Source organism: Anser brachyrhynchus, assembly GCF_964034855.1.
Source record: "Anser brachyrhynchus genome assembly, chromosome: 1".
NCBI classification, from domain to species: Eukaryota; Metazoa; Chordata; class Aves; order Anseriformes; family Anatidae; genus Anser; species Anser brachyrhynchus.
In genome coordinates, this window is record NC_137694.1 from 75122689 (window position 1) to 75138909 (window position 16221).

General features: G+C 37.5%; 1 protein-coding gene across 13 annotated transcripts in view; it reads left to right on the forward strand.

Moving 5' to 3' along the window:
* Window positions 1–16221, forward strand: part of SCUBE1 (signal peptide, CUB domain and EGF like domain containing 1) — a 245313-nt gene that overhangs the window by 70718 nt on the left and 158374 nt on the right. For all 13 annotated transcript variants that reach the window (XR_013941095.1, XM_080562708.1, XM_080562709.1 and 10 more), the window contains one exon: window positions 14970–15104. Coding sequence is in view for 12 of the 13 variants with exons in the window: in XM_080562708.1 (XP_080418834.1) it covers window positions 14970–15104 (135 nt within the window). In the remaining variant the exon portion in view is untranslated. The remainder of the gene's footprint in view (window positions 1–14969; window positions 15105–16221) is intronic.

Below are 16221 nucleotides of genomic sequence, written 5' to 3' on the forward strand. Positions count from 1 at the left end.
AGAGTCCTAGGAAGCAGAGTGAAATTATGATATATGAAAATAAAGCCAGGAAAATTTATGAAAATGTTTATGAAAATTAAGCCAGGATTGCAAGTTCTAGTGTTCATCATAGATTCCACAGAGCCCTCTTCAAGAGTTGAATGTTCAATGTGGTATACAAGCACAGTGTCATCTTGACTTCAGTACCAAAAAGTCAATGGCAAAATCCTTGTTATGTCCCCAGTCTTGAAGGTGTGCATTGGGCAGCAGGTCTGATTTTTCAGCCTGGAAAAATGGACTTCAGTGTTTTGTTTGCCTGTTCTCAGATGTTTTTTTGCCTTTCTTGACAAAGTAACTGTCACATGGAGTTCCTTGCAGGAAAAGAGAGGTAGTGCTTTCCCCGGTGCTTTTCCCTGAACCTGCTCCGAGAGTGGTACCAGTCTACCAGCTTTGGCAAGTGGGGCAGAGCAACAACACAGCAAGGCATTTAGGAGCCTGCAGCTAAAGGAGAAACTTCAGAGACAAACCAGGAACAGACTGGATGTCCTCGAAGTAACATCTGCCTGTTATAAAATGGTTCTTGGGATCCCAACTCAGTATGAAAACCAGGCTCGTGTTTAAAATGACATGATTTCTTTTCTTCTGAGGTGTGAAGTTAGGATCTAGACCCAAGTTCTTGTCTTGCTGTGCTCCTTTAAGATCTGTTGGCTTACATTAAGAGAGAAGGGATTTCAATTCTGACATGTAAGCTTAATTCCTGACTGGATAGTAGTAGCCTACAGTCTGACTCAGATTACAAAACGAACATTAGTATGTATGCATGTGTATGTATACCTCATTGTACCATTCATGAACGTACCTTTTCAATGAATGTTCCAGTTTTTCTTTCAAAAACAAGCAACAACAACAAACCAACAACACAACAGTTAGAACCTGAGATCTATGTATTTCTACCCCTGGGTTTGTCTGAATGTGTACACAGGTACAGGGGTTTATAACCTAATTTGCCTGTCAACATGAAGTGGGAGAAAAGTTGCACGTGTATGTGAAATCGCTTCTAAAACTCCCAGATGCAAAATGTCAAGTGGTGATACATAGCTGATTAAGGATTGCATAATCACTAGTATGATTAAAGGAACCAGTGCCTTCCTTTTAATACGGCTTTATTTTTCTTCATTTCCAGACAGCTGTGTGCAGTGTGTTGCTTGCTTGAACTCCAAATGAATGCTTTATTACTTATGTTTATTTTTCTTTGTTTCCCAACAGTTCAAATAGATTTTTTTTGTTTTAATATGAACATTTTTAATATAAAACTAAACAACTTTGGGAAGTTTTTGTTTCATTTTGTGTTTTAGTTTCATAAATACTTTAAAGAGAAACTGAGAAAAGTAGTCCATTTTCTTGGCTGTCTTCCAGTTTTCCTTGCCCTTCTTTCCTAATTCCAGGAGACTATGAGATGAGCCGTAGTATTGTCCTGCTCCAGCACATCAGCAGGGCCTCTGATAATATTATCAATCAGATAATATTATCAATCAGATAATATTATCACTTTCTTACAGATTTTCTGGGCTGCTAATCCTAAACACCTTGGCAGACAGAGGAGCGTTGAATAAACCCGATAGCCTTCTCTTCATAATTCTTCATTTTTATTAAATTACATGAGTTTTTCTATTGTTTTGTTTTGTTTTCTGAGAAAGTTATTAATCTAAATCTTGAAACTCATTTCCAGTGGTTCTAGTGAGAGATTTTCTTGAGCAGAACTTTAGGACTCAGCAGTTATTTTACGTCTTAAGAGAAGGAAGCCAGACTCCCGAATCAGGGCTCAGTGGTTGAGTAATGGAGAGATTTGTTCTAAATTTGAGGGGCCCAGGCACAAGATGGGAATGGCTCTCTGTATAATATATATTTACAGGCATAGTGAAAAGTGTTGAAATGCAAGTTTTAACAGTAGAAATGTGTGTGTGTTTTAAATCTTTATGTATTCTCTACTTCTGCAAATGATGACCGGTAGTGATTGTGTCTTTGTGATTGCTTTGTGATATGTCTCTTTGGGGAACTAGTTTTTATTGTATTACTGTTTTCAAATCTTCCATCAGTCTGTATGTTAGATGAATGATAACAGCTGTGATTCATCACGGCAATTTTAAGTATTTAGTATTTGTGGTACACGGGCATGCATCAGACTTTATAACATGTACTGCTGTTCTGCAGACTGAAGAGTAGATGCTGAGCAAATATGAATAGCTAGGATGAGAAGTAAATGTTCCATAGGCAACTCTGTATTAGATTTTTACATACAATTTCTGTACATGTATGTTTACTTCTATTATTTGGTTGCCTGCATGTTGTGAGAGTCTGGATAGTGTAAGTGGTAGCACAGTCCTAGAAATAAATTATATGTCTCCTTTGAAATGGGATTATAAGTAACATACTTGTTATAATGTTCTCCCCCCTGTAAATATCAGATTTAGTTTTATGGCACCTGGTAACTAGAAATTTTCAAACTGAGCAATTTCAGCCTCATCTCTTGATGATTCGGTGATAGATGGATGAGAATCATTGTCACTGTGTTTGCAATGCAAATTTGAAAAACATTTAACTACCATTACTTTAAATGTCCTGGGCTGAGGTTCAGTTAGTGGAGTGTAAACGTCTGCATATAAGACGTCTATCTGTACTCAGTTTGAAGTCACTAGAGAGAAATAGGCATTTTGGGTGTGTGATCCTCAGATCATAAGGTGTGTATTTTCTGTAGCTCAGATGAACTGCTCCCTTTTTTTTTCCCACAGATGTAGTTCCATAGAATTCAGTTAACTAACACCTTTGAAAATAGGATTTTTGCTCTAGGAAGTCTGAAAACTGGAGACTAATTTTGAAAATGCATCCAGGTTCACTCTGGAAATCCAATAAAAATAAGGAATTTTCATTGTGACCAATGGAAAGGCCTCCGATATCCAGCTTTCTCTGAAACTAGGATCTGAACACACTGCTTTCGTTATAAAACTCTGCTTTTTCTAATTCTGTATCTGAACATTTTCCCCTCAGAATTACTCTGATGTTTGATCACCTGACATTAATCTTTTGTGTTCAAATGACATATAACTTTCTTTACATGTTAATTTGCTCTATGTTTGCTTTCTTAAGCCAATGCGATCTAAGAAGTACTGAAACAAGAGAGTATATAAATCACTGTAGGCCTGAAGTTTTTTGTTAGGTATAGGGAAATAATCAAAAGTGTAGAATTAATCTTGGTTTCTGTCAACTGTGAAGTAAGATTCTCAGACTGTCATAATAAATTAAGAAACCAGGAGCTATGTGACAGCCGCATCAATCTCAGTCTCTTGTTTCTTCAAGTCTTCTTGTTATCTGAGTCTTTTTTTTTTTTTTTTGAATACTTACTCCCTGGAGGAGGTAATAAGTCACAGTAAAGATTTCTCTGCATGGAACACACAGAAAAGTAAAGAATAATCTGCTTAGAGTGTGTAGTTATTATGTATAAGTTAAATTGTGTATGGATGCTCTTCTTTGATCTAACACTGCTGTAGGTGGCTGTGTCTTAGTTCATCAAAGTCACAATTTTATTCTGGATTGTGCATCTTTACTGTTTTATGTTGTTTGTATTAGCTTCATATCTTTTGTTAATTCATCTCAACTTTCTAAAAATAAAAAATTTCTAAGCCAGTATGGCCTATGTTGATGTATACCTTGAGATAAATGCTATAAAATATACTAAAATTAACCAGAAGTTTGGAATCCATGTTGTGTGTAAATCTTTCTTAAAGCAAGAGAGACCATGTCTTCACCTGAAAGTGTAGGATTTCAGCCTATAATGTATGTGTCAGTCCCAGAAATTATGTATAACCAGTGAAAACGCTCATTGCATATGGATTACAGAAAAAACAAAACAAACAATCAAACAAACACAGACAAAGCAGAGAGCAGCAAAATTCTCTGGTCTCTGATTCCAAATATAGTCGCTGTCATTATACTGTGCTCTAGAATGCAATCAATTCTTGGCAGTGTTGATTTATGATAAGCAGCGTGATTTAAACAGTTGAGAAATTAGCCATTGAAAATAATAGCTGCTGCATAATTGCTTGCTGTATTAGAAAATTCAGACAAATTAGAACAATTTTTTAGACAAAATTGTTTTGCAGTAGACTTGAGCATGAGTTGAAAGGTTGGCAGTGAACTTCCTTGTTAGGCAGATTCCAGAGTCTCAGCTTTCTGTAGTGACTGCTTTTGCTGTCTGATAATTTCCATGAATTTCTGTGTTTTAACATTATCCTTTTGACTTTAGTGTACAGTGTGCAAACTTGAAAGTTTGGATAAGACCACAAGACAGGATTGTTTTTTACTGCTTCCATTAGCTTCAGTCCAGATCCTTCCTGAGCATCTCAAAATACTCCATATGTACACGTTGCTTAGAGAAATTGTATCAGAGCACAATAAGTAGTTTTGGATAAAAGAGGGGCAAGAATGAACATGAACTAGCAACTTGTATTTTGTCTTTGTGAAGCCTGTAACTAACAAATAATAGTAATAGTGAGTAATTAAAGCATTAATTAAAATTGGACATACTTTAGAAGAATGATTGTGTAGAGAATTTGGAGGATTTAGCAAAATTTATTGTTAAGGGGCCTTATAGGTTATGGAAATAAATGTTTGGAAACAATTGGTATGTACTTTCTTAACTAAGACTGGAGCAGACATGAGTTATTGTGCCATAGGAACAGAAATGAGAGTCAGGGCAAAGCTTTTGTACTCTATCTTTACAAAAGAAAATATTAACTGAAGAGAAAGTTGCTACAGCAGTAAGTGTTGGACTATAGTATAACCTCCTCAGCAGAGTGATTATACCTTAGTTGAATCTTCACCCTCATGCAGCCCCACCTGGAGTACTGCATCCAGCTCAGGGGCTCCCAGCACTAGAAAAGACATGGACCTGATAGAGCAGGTCCAGAGGAGTCCACGAGAATGATCAAGGGGCTAGAGCACCTCTCCTGTGAAGAAAGGCTGAGGGAGTTGGGGTTGTTCAGCCTGGAGAAGAGAAGGCTTCGGGGAGACCTTTTAGCAGCCTTCCAGTACCTAAAGGGTTCCTAGAGGAAACCTGGGGAGGGACTCTCTGTCAAGGGGTATAGTGATAGGACAAGGGATAAAGGCTTTAAACTGAATGAGGGTAGATTTAGATTAGATACAAGGAAGAAATTCTTTGCTCTGAGGGTGGTGATGCACTGGCACAGGCTGCTCAGAGAAGCTGTGGATGCCCCATCTCTGGAGGTGTTCAAGGCCAGGCTGGATGGGGCTTTGAGCAACCTGGTCTGGTGGGAGGTGTTCCTGCCCATGGCAGGGGTGTTAGAACCAGATGGTCTTTAAGGTCCCTTCCAACCCAAACCGTTCTGTGATTCTATGATAAGAACTGAAGAGTTTAAAGGAATGGAAAGATGTATTTGCTGAATTTATTTAGAAGGCAGTGTTACAGACAATCCTTAGCAAGAGTTGGGCATCCAGAATTTTGGGAACCTTTTGGGTATACTTTGGTTCATATGTTAGTGGGCATGTTTTCATGTCTTTTTTTCTTCTTATAAGAAGAGCTATACAGAGAGGACAAGGTTCTGTTGTATGACCTTGAAAGCTGGCTTTCCCTTAAAAATGAAGAAAATTTAAAATTGTATAGTTCTTTAAGGAAAAAAAAATTGATTTTTTATTGTAGGATGTAATATAGAGTTTTCCATTCTAATTCTTTTCTTGCATTAGCTATTGTATCAGACAATGTACTAGAAAGAGAAAACTTGTAGGTGATTTTTTTTTAATTCTTTTAGTGAAATAAGCTTGAATGGGAAAGAAGTACGTTTTTATATAAGATTTTTCCTCTCGCACAGTTTCTCCAACATAATTTATGTATAAGTATACAGGCATCTTGAAAATGAGGTGTTCTGTTTCAGTGTATGTGAATCATCAAAAAATCCCTAAAGTGATTATTTGAAAGTATTCCTAGTGTATTTATATTGTGGCCAGTACAGGCTGAGAAGTTTTCCACTACTGATAACTCAGACTGTTATATTAAAGTACCAGAATTCTGTTTTTCAGGTATGTATTAGCGAATAAAGAGGAACAATATTTCAGCATTATCTTCTGAAAAATAGTTTTTGTACTTAAAATTGTGAGTATATGTATTGATATATTTAGACTTAAGTGTGGAGCTTGAATGATTTCCTTTGAAGAAGCTGAGGAACTTCATTTATTTAGTTGTTTCTTTTTTTTTTTTTGCAGTCATAACTAAGAAACTGCTTCTGAAATCAGTCAGAGAAGCAATAAAAAATATATATATTAATATGACAGCAAAGAATGGGTTCTGTATCCCATTGGTGATTTATAGTAATAGGCTTAGAGTTGCATTTACAGGACAGGAAGCCAGACTGCCATGCGAATTTGAATTTGTTTAGGGTTTGATTATATAAGAATAAGCACCCTGGTCCCAGTGCATCAAAACTTTTTGGCACCAACTAGTATTTCCACCACATATAAAAAAGAAATGAATGTTTACCGTAAGATCTTGAATATCTTCCAGGTATTTCTGTCAAGAGAAATCAGACAAAATACTGTTTCTAAGTACTGCTTTTGTGTTACTCGTGTAGGAGAGTGGAAATGCTGAAACAGTTTCATAGGTGGTATAAACGAAAATTTGCCTAAATATTTTGTGCCAAATTATGCATTCATTCACTGAAAATGCAACTGCTGAAACTATTCAGAAATTCAGGTTGCATTTATGAAACTCTTTTCACAATGGAGATCCTTTCAGAAATATTTGATGTGATCTACAGGAGCAACTTCAGTGCTTTCAGAACATTTTCAGAATTTTCATGTTCCCCGAAAGCTTAACAAGTAGATAAGTGCCTGACTAAGCAAGTTTCTCAGCTCCTGATACAGTTTCCTCTTCAGTGTAATGAAGGTTGTGCTTCAGACTCTCCTGTTAATCATCTTCCACTTTTTGTGGACTTGAAACGTTATTTATAGAGATAGTGAGAATGACTTTGTAGCCTCCTGGATGCTGCAGTGCTTAGGGTAAAATCCTCATCTGATTCTGGAGAGTCCAGAGAGTTAGTGAGAGAGAACAAAGAAGTCACCTCGGGCTTCTGAAAGATTCATTAATGTAGCCATTTCCGCAGCTTTTATTACCAGCGCACAGGAAGAAAATGCTTCTTACGATATAGACCTTGAGGATGTTACCAACTTGAAATGAAAATAGTTTCATTTTCCATGTAAAGTTACACGCTTTGTTTGACCCAAAGGAAAATGTTTCATTTTTGTGTGTGTGAGAGAAAATAAGCAAAACAAACCAAAAAAAAAAAAAAGTACTTTTGAGTTAATCCAGACCAGATTTTTCTGGTCCTGGCAGTGTCTCTACATAGATGTAAAAGAAAGTAGGTATAAGCAGTAGTTAACCTGGAAGAAAGATTTAGAGTACTACTTCAGTTGAGTGTGTAGCAGTTAATGAGGCTCCAGAGAAAGCCCAGAGGCAAGACAAGCTAAGGGACAATATGATAGAATGGATAATTTACTTCAGTTGTACCAAGTTTTTCCTTCAATTCATCAGGACTGCTGCTTGTTTGTATATGTCATTAACTTCTCTCCTAGTTTATAGAGGATTGTTAATCCAGCATTGCAACTCTGAGTGGCCTACATTCAATTGAACATCAGTGAGAACTGCAAGCTTATTGCTAACAGAGCTGTGGCTCTCCAAGCCTCCCATTAATGTCAAACTGGAGGCTGCTGGCTTTCCCTAGACAGTGACACCGTAGATGCAAAAAAGCAGGATCAAATTCATACAAAATTATTTTAAAACCCTATGTCAAAAAATGGAAAACTTATTTAAAAATAATTGATAAGGAACTTTGTTGTGTTTAGGCACTGTTGTGAAGTGGCTGCCCTGTCTATGTGTCTGTCTAAAATTCAGGCATGAGTACCAAATGAAAAGACAGAAGCGCCAAGTAAGATGTCACATTAAGGAGCTTTTTTGTTTGTTTATTTTGGAAATGCTAAAAGTTGTGAAAATGGCTTTGGTGTCTTAAAAGGACAGGCAGTGGTGCCCATTTGTTCAGGAATGGAACAAGCAAATGACATCAAGAGACTTGAACTCAGTGCAACATTGGCACAATGTCCATGGAGCTGTTTACTTCTGCTCAGCAAATGGGCAGGCATCACGCACAACAGAGATGAGGTCTTATATTAAATTAGTATTTCCTATGCTACAGATAGCAAAGAAGTCTATTTTACTGAGATGCGCGTAGAAAATCATGGGTCTTTATAATCTCATTGATTGTGAGGGTTCAAATTTAAGAGCAAAACGCCTTAAACCAAATACTGTTGCAGCAGATCGAGTGTATTGCAGGAAAACTGAACCACTGTTTCCACCTCAGATGCAGATTTGTCTGTGTTTATGGTTTTCTTAAGTGGTAGTTTCAATAGATTAAGTAGATTATTACAAAAACTGTTGGAGCAACATGAAAAAATTCCTTAGGTTCATTGCCCATAAGAGGCATTTGTTACAGCCATACTTAGAGCATGTGTGTAGTGCGAAGTTTAAGGAATACCACCATGTTTCACAAAGCAGCTGCAGGCAAAAGATTTTGAGCATTTCTTTTCAAGTTCTGTGTATCTGTTAACTGCACACAAATAAGAAACCTACTCTGTGGGTGTTCAGGTGATAGGTGATTGTAGCCCATTAAGGGGTGGGGTTCTCCAGGACAGGTCATGAGCATGTGTTTGGTGTTGTACCATTGCACGTAAGAAAATAGTGGTTCTAGGGAAACCTTGTGTTTTACAATATTCATTGATCATTTTAGAATGGTTTGTGTATTCATCATCAAAAGTGTCCTTGTGATTACTTATTCAAGTTTCTCTTTTCTGTAAAATGTCCTTTATTTATCAGGGAAAGGCATTTTTTTCTTACCTTTTTTTTTTTTTAATTTCAACTCTGGTAAACTTTTTTTGAAAAAAAAAAAAAGGATTTTATTTTTTTGGAAAAAACAGTGGACTTCTCAGCGAAAGCTTCCTTGAAGATTTCTGAAACCACAATAGTGAAGTACTGGATTCAAGGGCTTGGTATTCTTTTTTCCTTCGCCACATTTTTCTATTTCTTTCTGAAGGAAGGGAACAAAAAGCAGAATTCTAGCACTATGTGCAAATGGTAGAAAATTTGAGCCATGCTTTTAAATTCTTGTTGAAGTCTGATGTCAAATCTCCTGGAGACACAAATGTTGTGTATGTAGGTAGTGGTCTCTTTCTTCTAATATTTCCCTTTGTGTTCTCATATAAAGTTGGTGTAAGAAAGATGGTTTAGCAATTATTTCAATTAATGATCCCTGTTCTCATAGCCCCCTCAGCTGATGCCATGTATTAGCTTTCCTACCTTGACATGTCACTACTTGTGTGACCATTCCAGCAGGAATACCTGCCTGCAGCATCTCACCTGATACCACTTGCTCAGGTCCTGCATGGCAGATTTACTCTTTGGGCTTCCACAGCTATCTTGAAATCAGATCTTCCAAGACACCCACTCCAATAGAGAATCATGGTGCTTGAGGGGAATGGAATAGAGAAGTGAGAAGAACACTTGCCAAATGTTGCTGTCATTAACATTAATTTCTAGAAACGGGCACTTGTTTTAAACACGATGTACTGAAGTCATTTGAATGATCTCTGTAATAATATTTGTGTATAGCTGTGCTTTGTAGTTTGAAATAGACGAGGTAGACCATACAAGGCTGAGGGGGATCGGTAAGATCAAGAAACATATGAAAAAGGCAAGTAGGGAATGAATATTAACTGTATATTACAATAATGGCATTAGGGGATGTTTATTCAGACTATGAAACAACATGTTTGAAACAAAAATAAGTCTTTAACTCAATTAAATTGCACCATCATGTTGGGTTCAGAAGAGACTGGAAAAATAAGTACAGGAAAGGTCCACCAGTGGCAATGGCATGGCGAGTGGTTTGGGAAGGCTAATAGGTACATGATCACAGGAAGCAGGAGGGCATGTCAGTAATGATTCTGTTCCATCTGTATAGTCTTTCCTAAGTATCCACTACAAGGCAATGTGAAAGATAGGATGCTGGGCTAGATGTTCTTTTTGTATTAAAACAACTATTACTATGGTGAATCCAGGAATGTGGTTTTTGAGATTTTCACCCTTTTTTTTGGTTAGAAATATTCAGAATGATTTTTTAAATTCCAAAATTGCGTATTTGTATTTTCTGAGCTTGACATTGCTGATAATTTCTTTTACATATACAGTATATCCTTAGTGGTGTTTAGTTGCTAACTTCTGAGAAAAGTCTGCAGTAATGCTGTCAGAGTTCATCTCTCTGTCACAGTGTTCCACAATGGGTAAAATAGGCTGCTTAGAAAAATCTTCAGTAAGTTTCAAAGAATAGTTTAGAGTAAAATGTACAGGATTGGTTCCCTGGATCATGAGTCAAAGTCCTGTTTTCAGAAGTCTCCAAAGAATGTTAATGCAATGGTAAGTGAATTGTTCTGTCACTCCTAAATGCTTTGGAGACTTCAAGGATGACTCAGATTCCTGAGGGGCTTGAGGGCTTACATGAATGCTCACGTGACAGAAAAATGCCAGAAGGAAGGAAGAGAAGATCATGGGAGGAATTGGACAGTGAACATACTGTTCTTGTCATTTGACTCTGTATACCATTTCCATTTTTGTGTCTTCCTACTTGTGGTTTTGGTTTCAGGTACCCTTAGCAAACCTTTCTCCCTCGTATCCAAACAGGACACATGGTCAGAACAGCTTCTTTAGGGCAGATACTGAAAGAAGTTATGAGCCAGATCAAGGTGAAATACCAGTGGAGCTTGTTTGAAAAGTTCATCAGATAAATTAAATGAGAAACTGAAATCATTTGTTTACGTAATAAATAAAACATCCATCTTTATCATCTGTAATGTCTCCTACTCTTTGATACTGTTCCACACTACCGCTCTCTTAGAGGATCTCATATTACCAAGATACAGAACACAAGTGTGATTATGTGAAGGCAGTGGGCCAAAAAGCTAGAGGTCTTATGCAAATTCAGGTATGCATTAATTTGCATCATGCTTCTAATATATAGATGTATCTCTCTATGTGTGTATGTATATGTATAGGTGCATCCATTATCTTTCCCTCTTATTTGAAAGATACTTATTTCCCAGCCCCTCCCTAAGCTGGATTTTCCCTTATTCCCTGATGATGGCTAGCCAATTTGAAGTTCAGGTCCCAATCTCCTTGGAAAAACAGGTTTCTCACACTGGTCTAACCCCTGTATAAGTGATTCTAGCCGTTGTGCTGATAGTCTTTTTATCTATTTAGGTATGTTAGTAAGGAGTAGTTAAGGGCTGTGGAAACTGAGCATCTATTTCTAGATACTTTCAATGATTATCAATGATTGCCTTTGGTGGACACAATCACAGGACAGTTCTTTGTGAGGAATGTTACAGAGAATGGCTTAATATATTCACTAATTTTCTCCTCTATTTGAGGGTGGGTGTTGGGGCAGATGTGGGATAACAATCTGAGTTCAGCTCAGGTGAGAACCTTTTTCCATCTTTTTGTGAGTCTAGATTACACGTGTTTGAAGAAGCCTTGCTCCAGGTTCCCCTTTGGGATCAGCAGTAGGATTTTGAGGTTCAGCTATCCTATAAGCAGTGGAGATAGAATCAGCACACTGTCAGGTGGTGAGCCTAATCTGGATGGAAGAGCTTTTGTCAGATAAAGAGCCTAGGAAGTGGATTTGAGTTTCCGTATATCAGTTTTAGGGAAGAGAGAGACCTGCACCCATTGCCTTGGGGCTGCTGTCCTCAAGGAGGTAACCCTGGTCCTCAATAAGATGACCAGTGTTAGTGAATTTTGTGCAAAAGGTAGCCAAAGAAGACATACCTGCTCTTAAAAGCATACTTTTTATAAGGAGAAATAAAGAAAGTGAGCTTTGTATTTGTGCTCATTTTAAAAGACTTAAAAATGGGTTTTAGTGGGGCTTAAAGCAGATGTTCAAGAGAAAGGATTTTGCATCATCAGAAATGGCTTTTTTTCCTGTATTAGTGTTAGGCCTTGGGGTGCAGGTCTCCAGCAGGTGTAAATTGTCATACAAAGTGACAGTAAAAGCTGCTGAGGATCCACCCTCAGTTTTTCAAAACAGTCAACAGCCCGGTTTGACATGTAGAGCCTCCAAAACTGGAGCCGGAGGAGCTTTATTGAAAAACTGACTTGTTATTTTAGTGTTTATGTGGAACTTAATCTCTAGAAAATCTGGTCCAAAATGTAATCTCACATTTGCTGCATTACCAGTGTTTACATGTTCAACTGGGCAACTTGAGCTGCATTGAACTGGAGTTGCACAAACAATGAAAGAAAGAAAAAGCATCTTTGGCAGCTCTTTCATTTCTAAGTTTTGAAGAAATTCAAATCTTTTTTTTTTTTTAAGGATTTTTTCTGCCAAACCTACCAAAACTTGAGTGCATTGGAGTCAATGGAGTTGTCTTTCCTAACTTCAGAAGACTTTTTTACACCATTCTCTAAACGGGGTTAGTAATGAACTGACCACAAAGTGATACTATTGGAAAGAAAGTTTGCCGAGTAAATAATTCAATAGATATTTTGTAGGCAGCCATGGCCAATAGATTGCTTGGTATGGTGGATATTATGCAATACTGTCTTTTAAGACTGGAGTAATACAGAGTGCTCCAAAAACCCTAATCCTAACGTAGGATTGAAGCCTAAGAAGAGACAGTGCTAATCCTGCACCACCAGGTCAACATTTATTGGAAGGCATGTATTATGGAGATACACATATGGTAGTCCTAGATCCCAGCTGTCCCCTTTCTTCAACTGCTTCTCTTCATAAATGCACATTAAAATCGTTTCGAGGCAAGTAAGTGAAAACAATTGGAAGAAATTCCTCATAAAGCATTGTAACTTTTATTCCAATGTAAGGATTTGAGGGTTGGTGGTAAATTGAGCTGTCTCCTTACAGAAGTGGTAAATCACCAGCCTTTACTATCAAGAGCAGACAATAATGTTTATAAAATCATTGCATTTGTTTCAGGTTATTCATCAGAGCTGGAAGGCAATTGTTCAACTTGCTTTGCGATACTATAAACAGAATGCTTGGAAGGCTGCATGCTTTGTAGCAAAATTTTAGGGTTTGTACAATTACCAACTGAGACTTTTTCCTTCAGAAAGTGTTCAACTAATCTTCCAGAGAGGTGAGCCTAGATTGCAGTATGCTGTTTTAAAGGAACGAGTTTGAGTTGGCACTAATAGGGCAGCAAGGACTGCTGATTTACGGATGAAAGTTCTCACAGAGTTGTCCTATTTATCTTTCCTTTTCATACTGCAGTAGGCAAGGAAAGTCTTCATTTTTCCTTTTCTTAGGCTCTCCCAAACTGCTCTGATGGGGTTATGAAATAGGCTTGGATCTGGAAAAGGCTAAGAACTGTGGGCAGGGAGGATGTTGACACAGGAAATGTGAGGCAGTAGTGCTTAAATAAAATGAAACAAAATAAAATAAAGGAAAAGGACTGTCAATGTACTTGCATTGCAGTTCAAGACAGGAGTAGACAGCCTGGTTTCCGTGGGTATTGCTGTAATTACCCTAGAGCTTTCTTTCTCTGTGAAAAAGTGCTTGAGTTTCTGTCATCTACATGAAGTGTGAGCAGCACAAACAGCAATAGCAGGCTTAGTTGAGCAAGCTGCTAGGTTAAGTTCCTGCATTAGTTACCAGCTAAGTTTCTCCAGCTTTTCTGAGCTTCCTGGCCTTGCCTGGAAGAGTACTGGCAAAAGCAGCTTGGTTTTACTTTAGTGTATTGTGGACGGTCCTGCAGGAATTAGTTTCTGAAGAAGGTGTGCTAGCTCTTCTGAGGTTTTCAATGTTGTGAATCTGTTTTTTGTTTTTTGTTTGTTTGTATTTGTTGTTTGTTTGTTTGTTTTAGCTTTGGTGTTTTTTTTTCCCTTTCCAAAAATAAAATGAAAACAAAATATAACACCAAATTGTTTGCTGACATGTTGGCACATATGGTGGAATAACTAACTGGTGGCAGCGTGTCTATAAAAAAAAAAAAAAGCAAAACATGGATTTCTCAGGTGGCAAGTTGCTTTTATCGAAACAGAAAACAGAAAATGGGTATGATACACCTTTTATGAGCAAACAGGAGGGTTGCAAGGTTGAATATGGGTCAGACATCTTTTAGAGGCAGTGTTTTCCCAATGCTGAAATGCATGTTTCTGTCAAATGCAACAGCGTAAAAACTTTTTATGCCAAAGGGAGGTGATTGGGGGGAGGTGGGGTAGGCAGCGACCCTCAAAACAGCCAGTAGCTAATGCTGCCTTTGTGGTTTTATATATTTGCCTATTAAAATGACAATAGAGACATGGAACATTTAGATTTAAGAAGCCTTCTTTTCATTAACCAACATTAAACAAACTGACAAAGTAGGGAGTTATGACTCCAGTAATTGAAACATGCTGTTCTGTTCAAGACCAGAACTCTATAAAGACTCTTTTTACCTAGTAATGCCCTTTGTGTTTGCCTGCTACCCCTGCTAAAAATTCTGTAGGCCTGAAGTATGTCTTTCCAAGCAGAGTGGGAATGACAGAGTGCAACATTGCACTTGGCAGATGGGGTCGCAGCCTTTCTAGAACATTAACGTTTAGAACATTTATTGCAGACTGGAAATCAATTTGCAGCTCAAAATGCATGGAGACTTTGCTGGACTCCTCTGAGCTGTTTTTATTTATTTATTTATTGTTATTTTAACTATAAACCTGGGATGCAGGAAAAAGAATTAGATGGATTAATTTACATTAATTTACATTAACCGTGATGGAGTTTTGATTAGCTTAATTTGCAGTATGCCTTTTTATGGATTCCCTGCTCTTCCATATGTGTGTTCTGAATCTTTATATTACCTTGCATTTCTTTTTCCTTCTCTCCTAGATGTCGATGAGTGTCAGGATAACAATGGAGGGTGCCAGCAGATATGTGTAAATACTATGGGCAGCTACGAATGTCAGTGCAAAGAAGGCTTTTTTCTGAGTGATAACCAGCACACCTGTATTCATCGCTCCATTGGTAAGTGTCTAGAAATCAGTTCAAGCAGAAAGTGCTTTGAGAGGGTTACGAAAAATCATTTCACTGGTTGGTTGGAATTGGTCAATTCCTCTGCTACCCAAGCTTGTAGCACAGCCATAAATAAAGCAAAGGATAAGGCTTCCGTATGAAGTAGAAATTATACATGGGTCAAACAGCAGGCTCTTGGGACAGGCAGAGAAGAGATTTTCAAATGGCAACTTTCTGCTTCTGACTTTAAAGACTCAAAAACTTCTCACCTGTTTATTGCATAATAGTTCACCTGTCTTTTACCTTAGAGAGGGTGATACCTTAAATCAAAATGAACAGCTTAAAATGAATAGCTTGTTGCTTCTGGAAGTTGTTGTTGTGTTTTTTTTGTTTTGTTTTATTTTATTATTTTTTTATTTTTGCCAGTCATGTAACGTATTGCTTCATTGCAGACATGATGGCTGATACTATACTGACACATCATTTTTCTTTGGTACTGTGTCTGGGGTGGATTAGAAAACTGCTTCTCTGTTGCCTGTGCATTAGCAGCAGAAATAAAGAATCCCTGCAGAACTATGGTCCTTGTCTGCTGCTGATTTTGACTAGAATAAGCAGCTCTCCCTTGTCAGACATGGAAGACAAGTTTGAGTGGAAAGGGAGAAAAGAAAACAGCATAGCTATAAATCTTTGCAATTAAGTGGACTCTTTATGTGTTCGTTCAGACTTCTGGTGACCCTGGCAGCAAAGGGAATATATGCTAGCAAACTCATTTACCTTAGGCAATACAGAATGACAAAGTAGCAAGATGAGTCTGGTGATCAACAATATAAGTATGCTGTAAATTTCAGCAAGCCACACAAATGGTTCTGAGCTATTTTAAGTCACTAAAATTAACCAGAAAATCCTACTTGAACTTAGAGTATGAATTTAGTCACCCTGTTTACATAAAAGCAAATCTTTGTAGTCTAGCATTTCAAAAATGTAAATGTATTTCTGGCACTGTGTGCATGCTTACACAGAATTGTAACGACAAGTAGGAATTTTGATTTTTAGAAATGTGAAACTCCAGAATATATTCACAGGTCCACTTTTTAGCATGACTGTTAAGTTTTAAGCAATTGAAGTATTT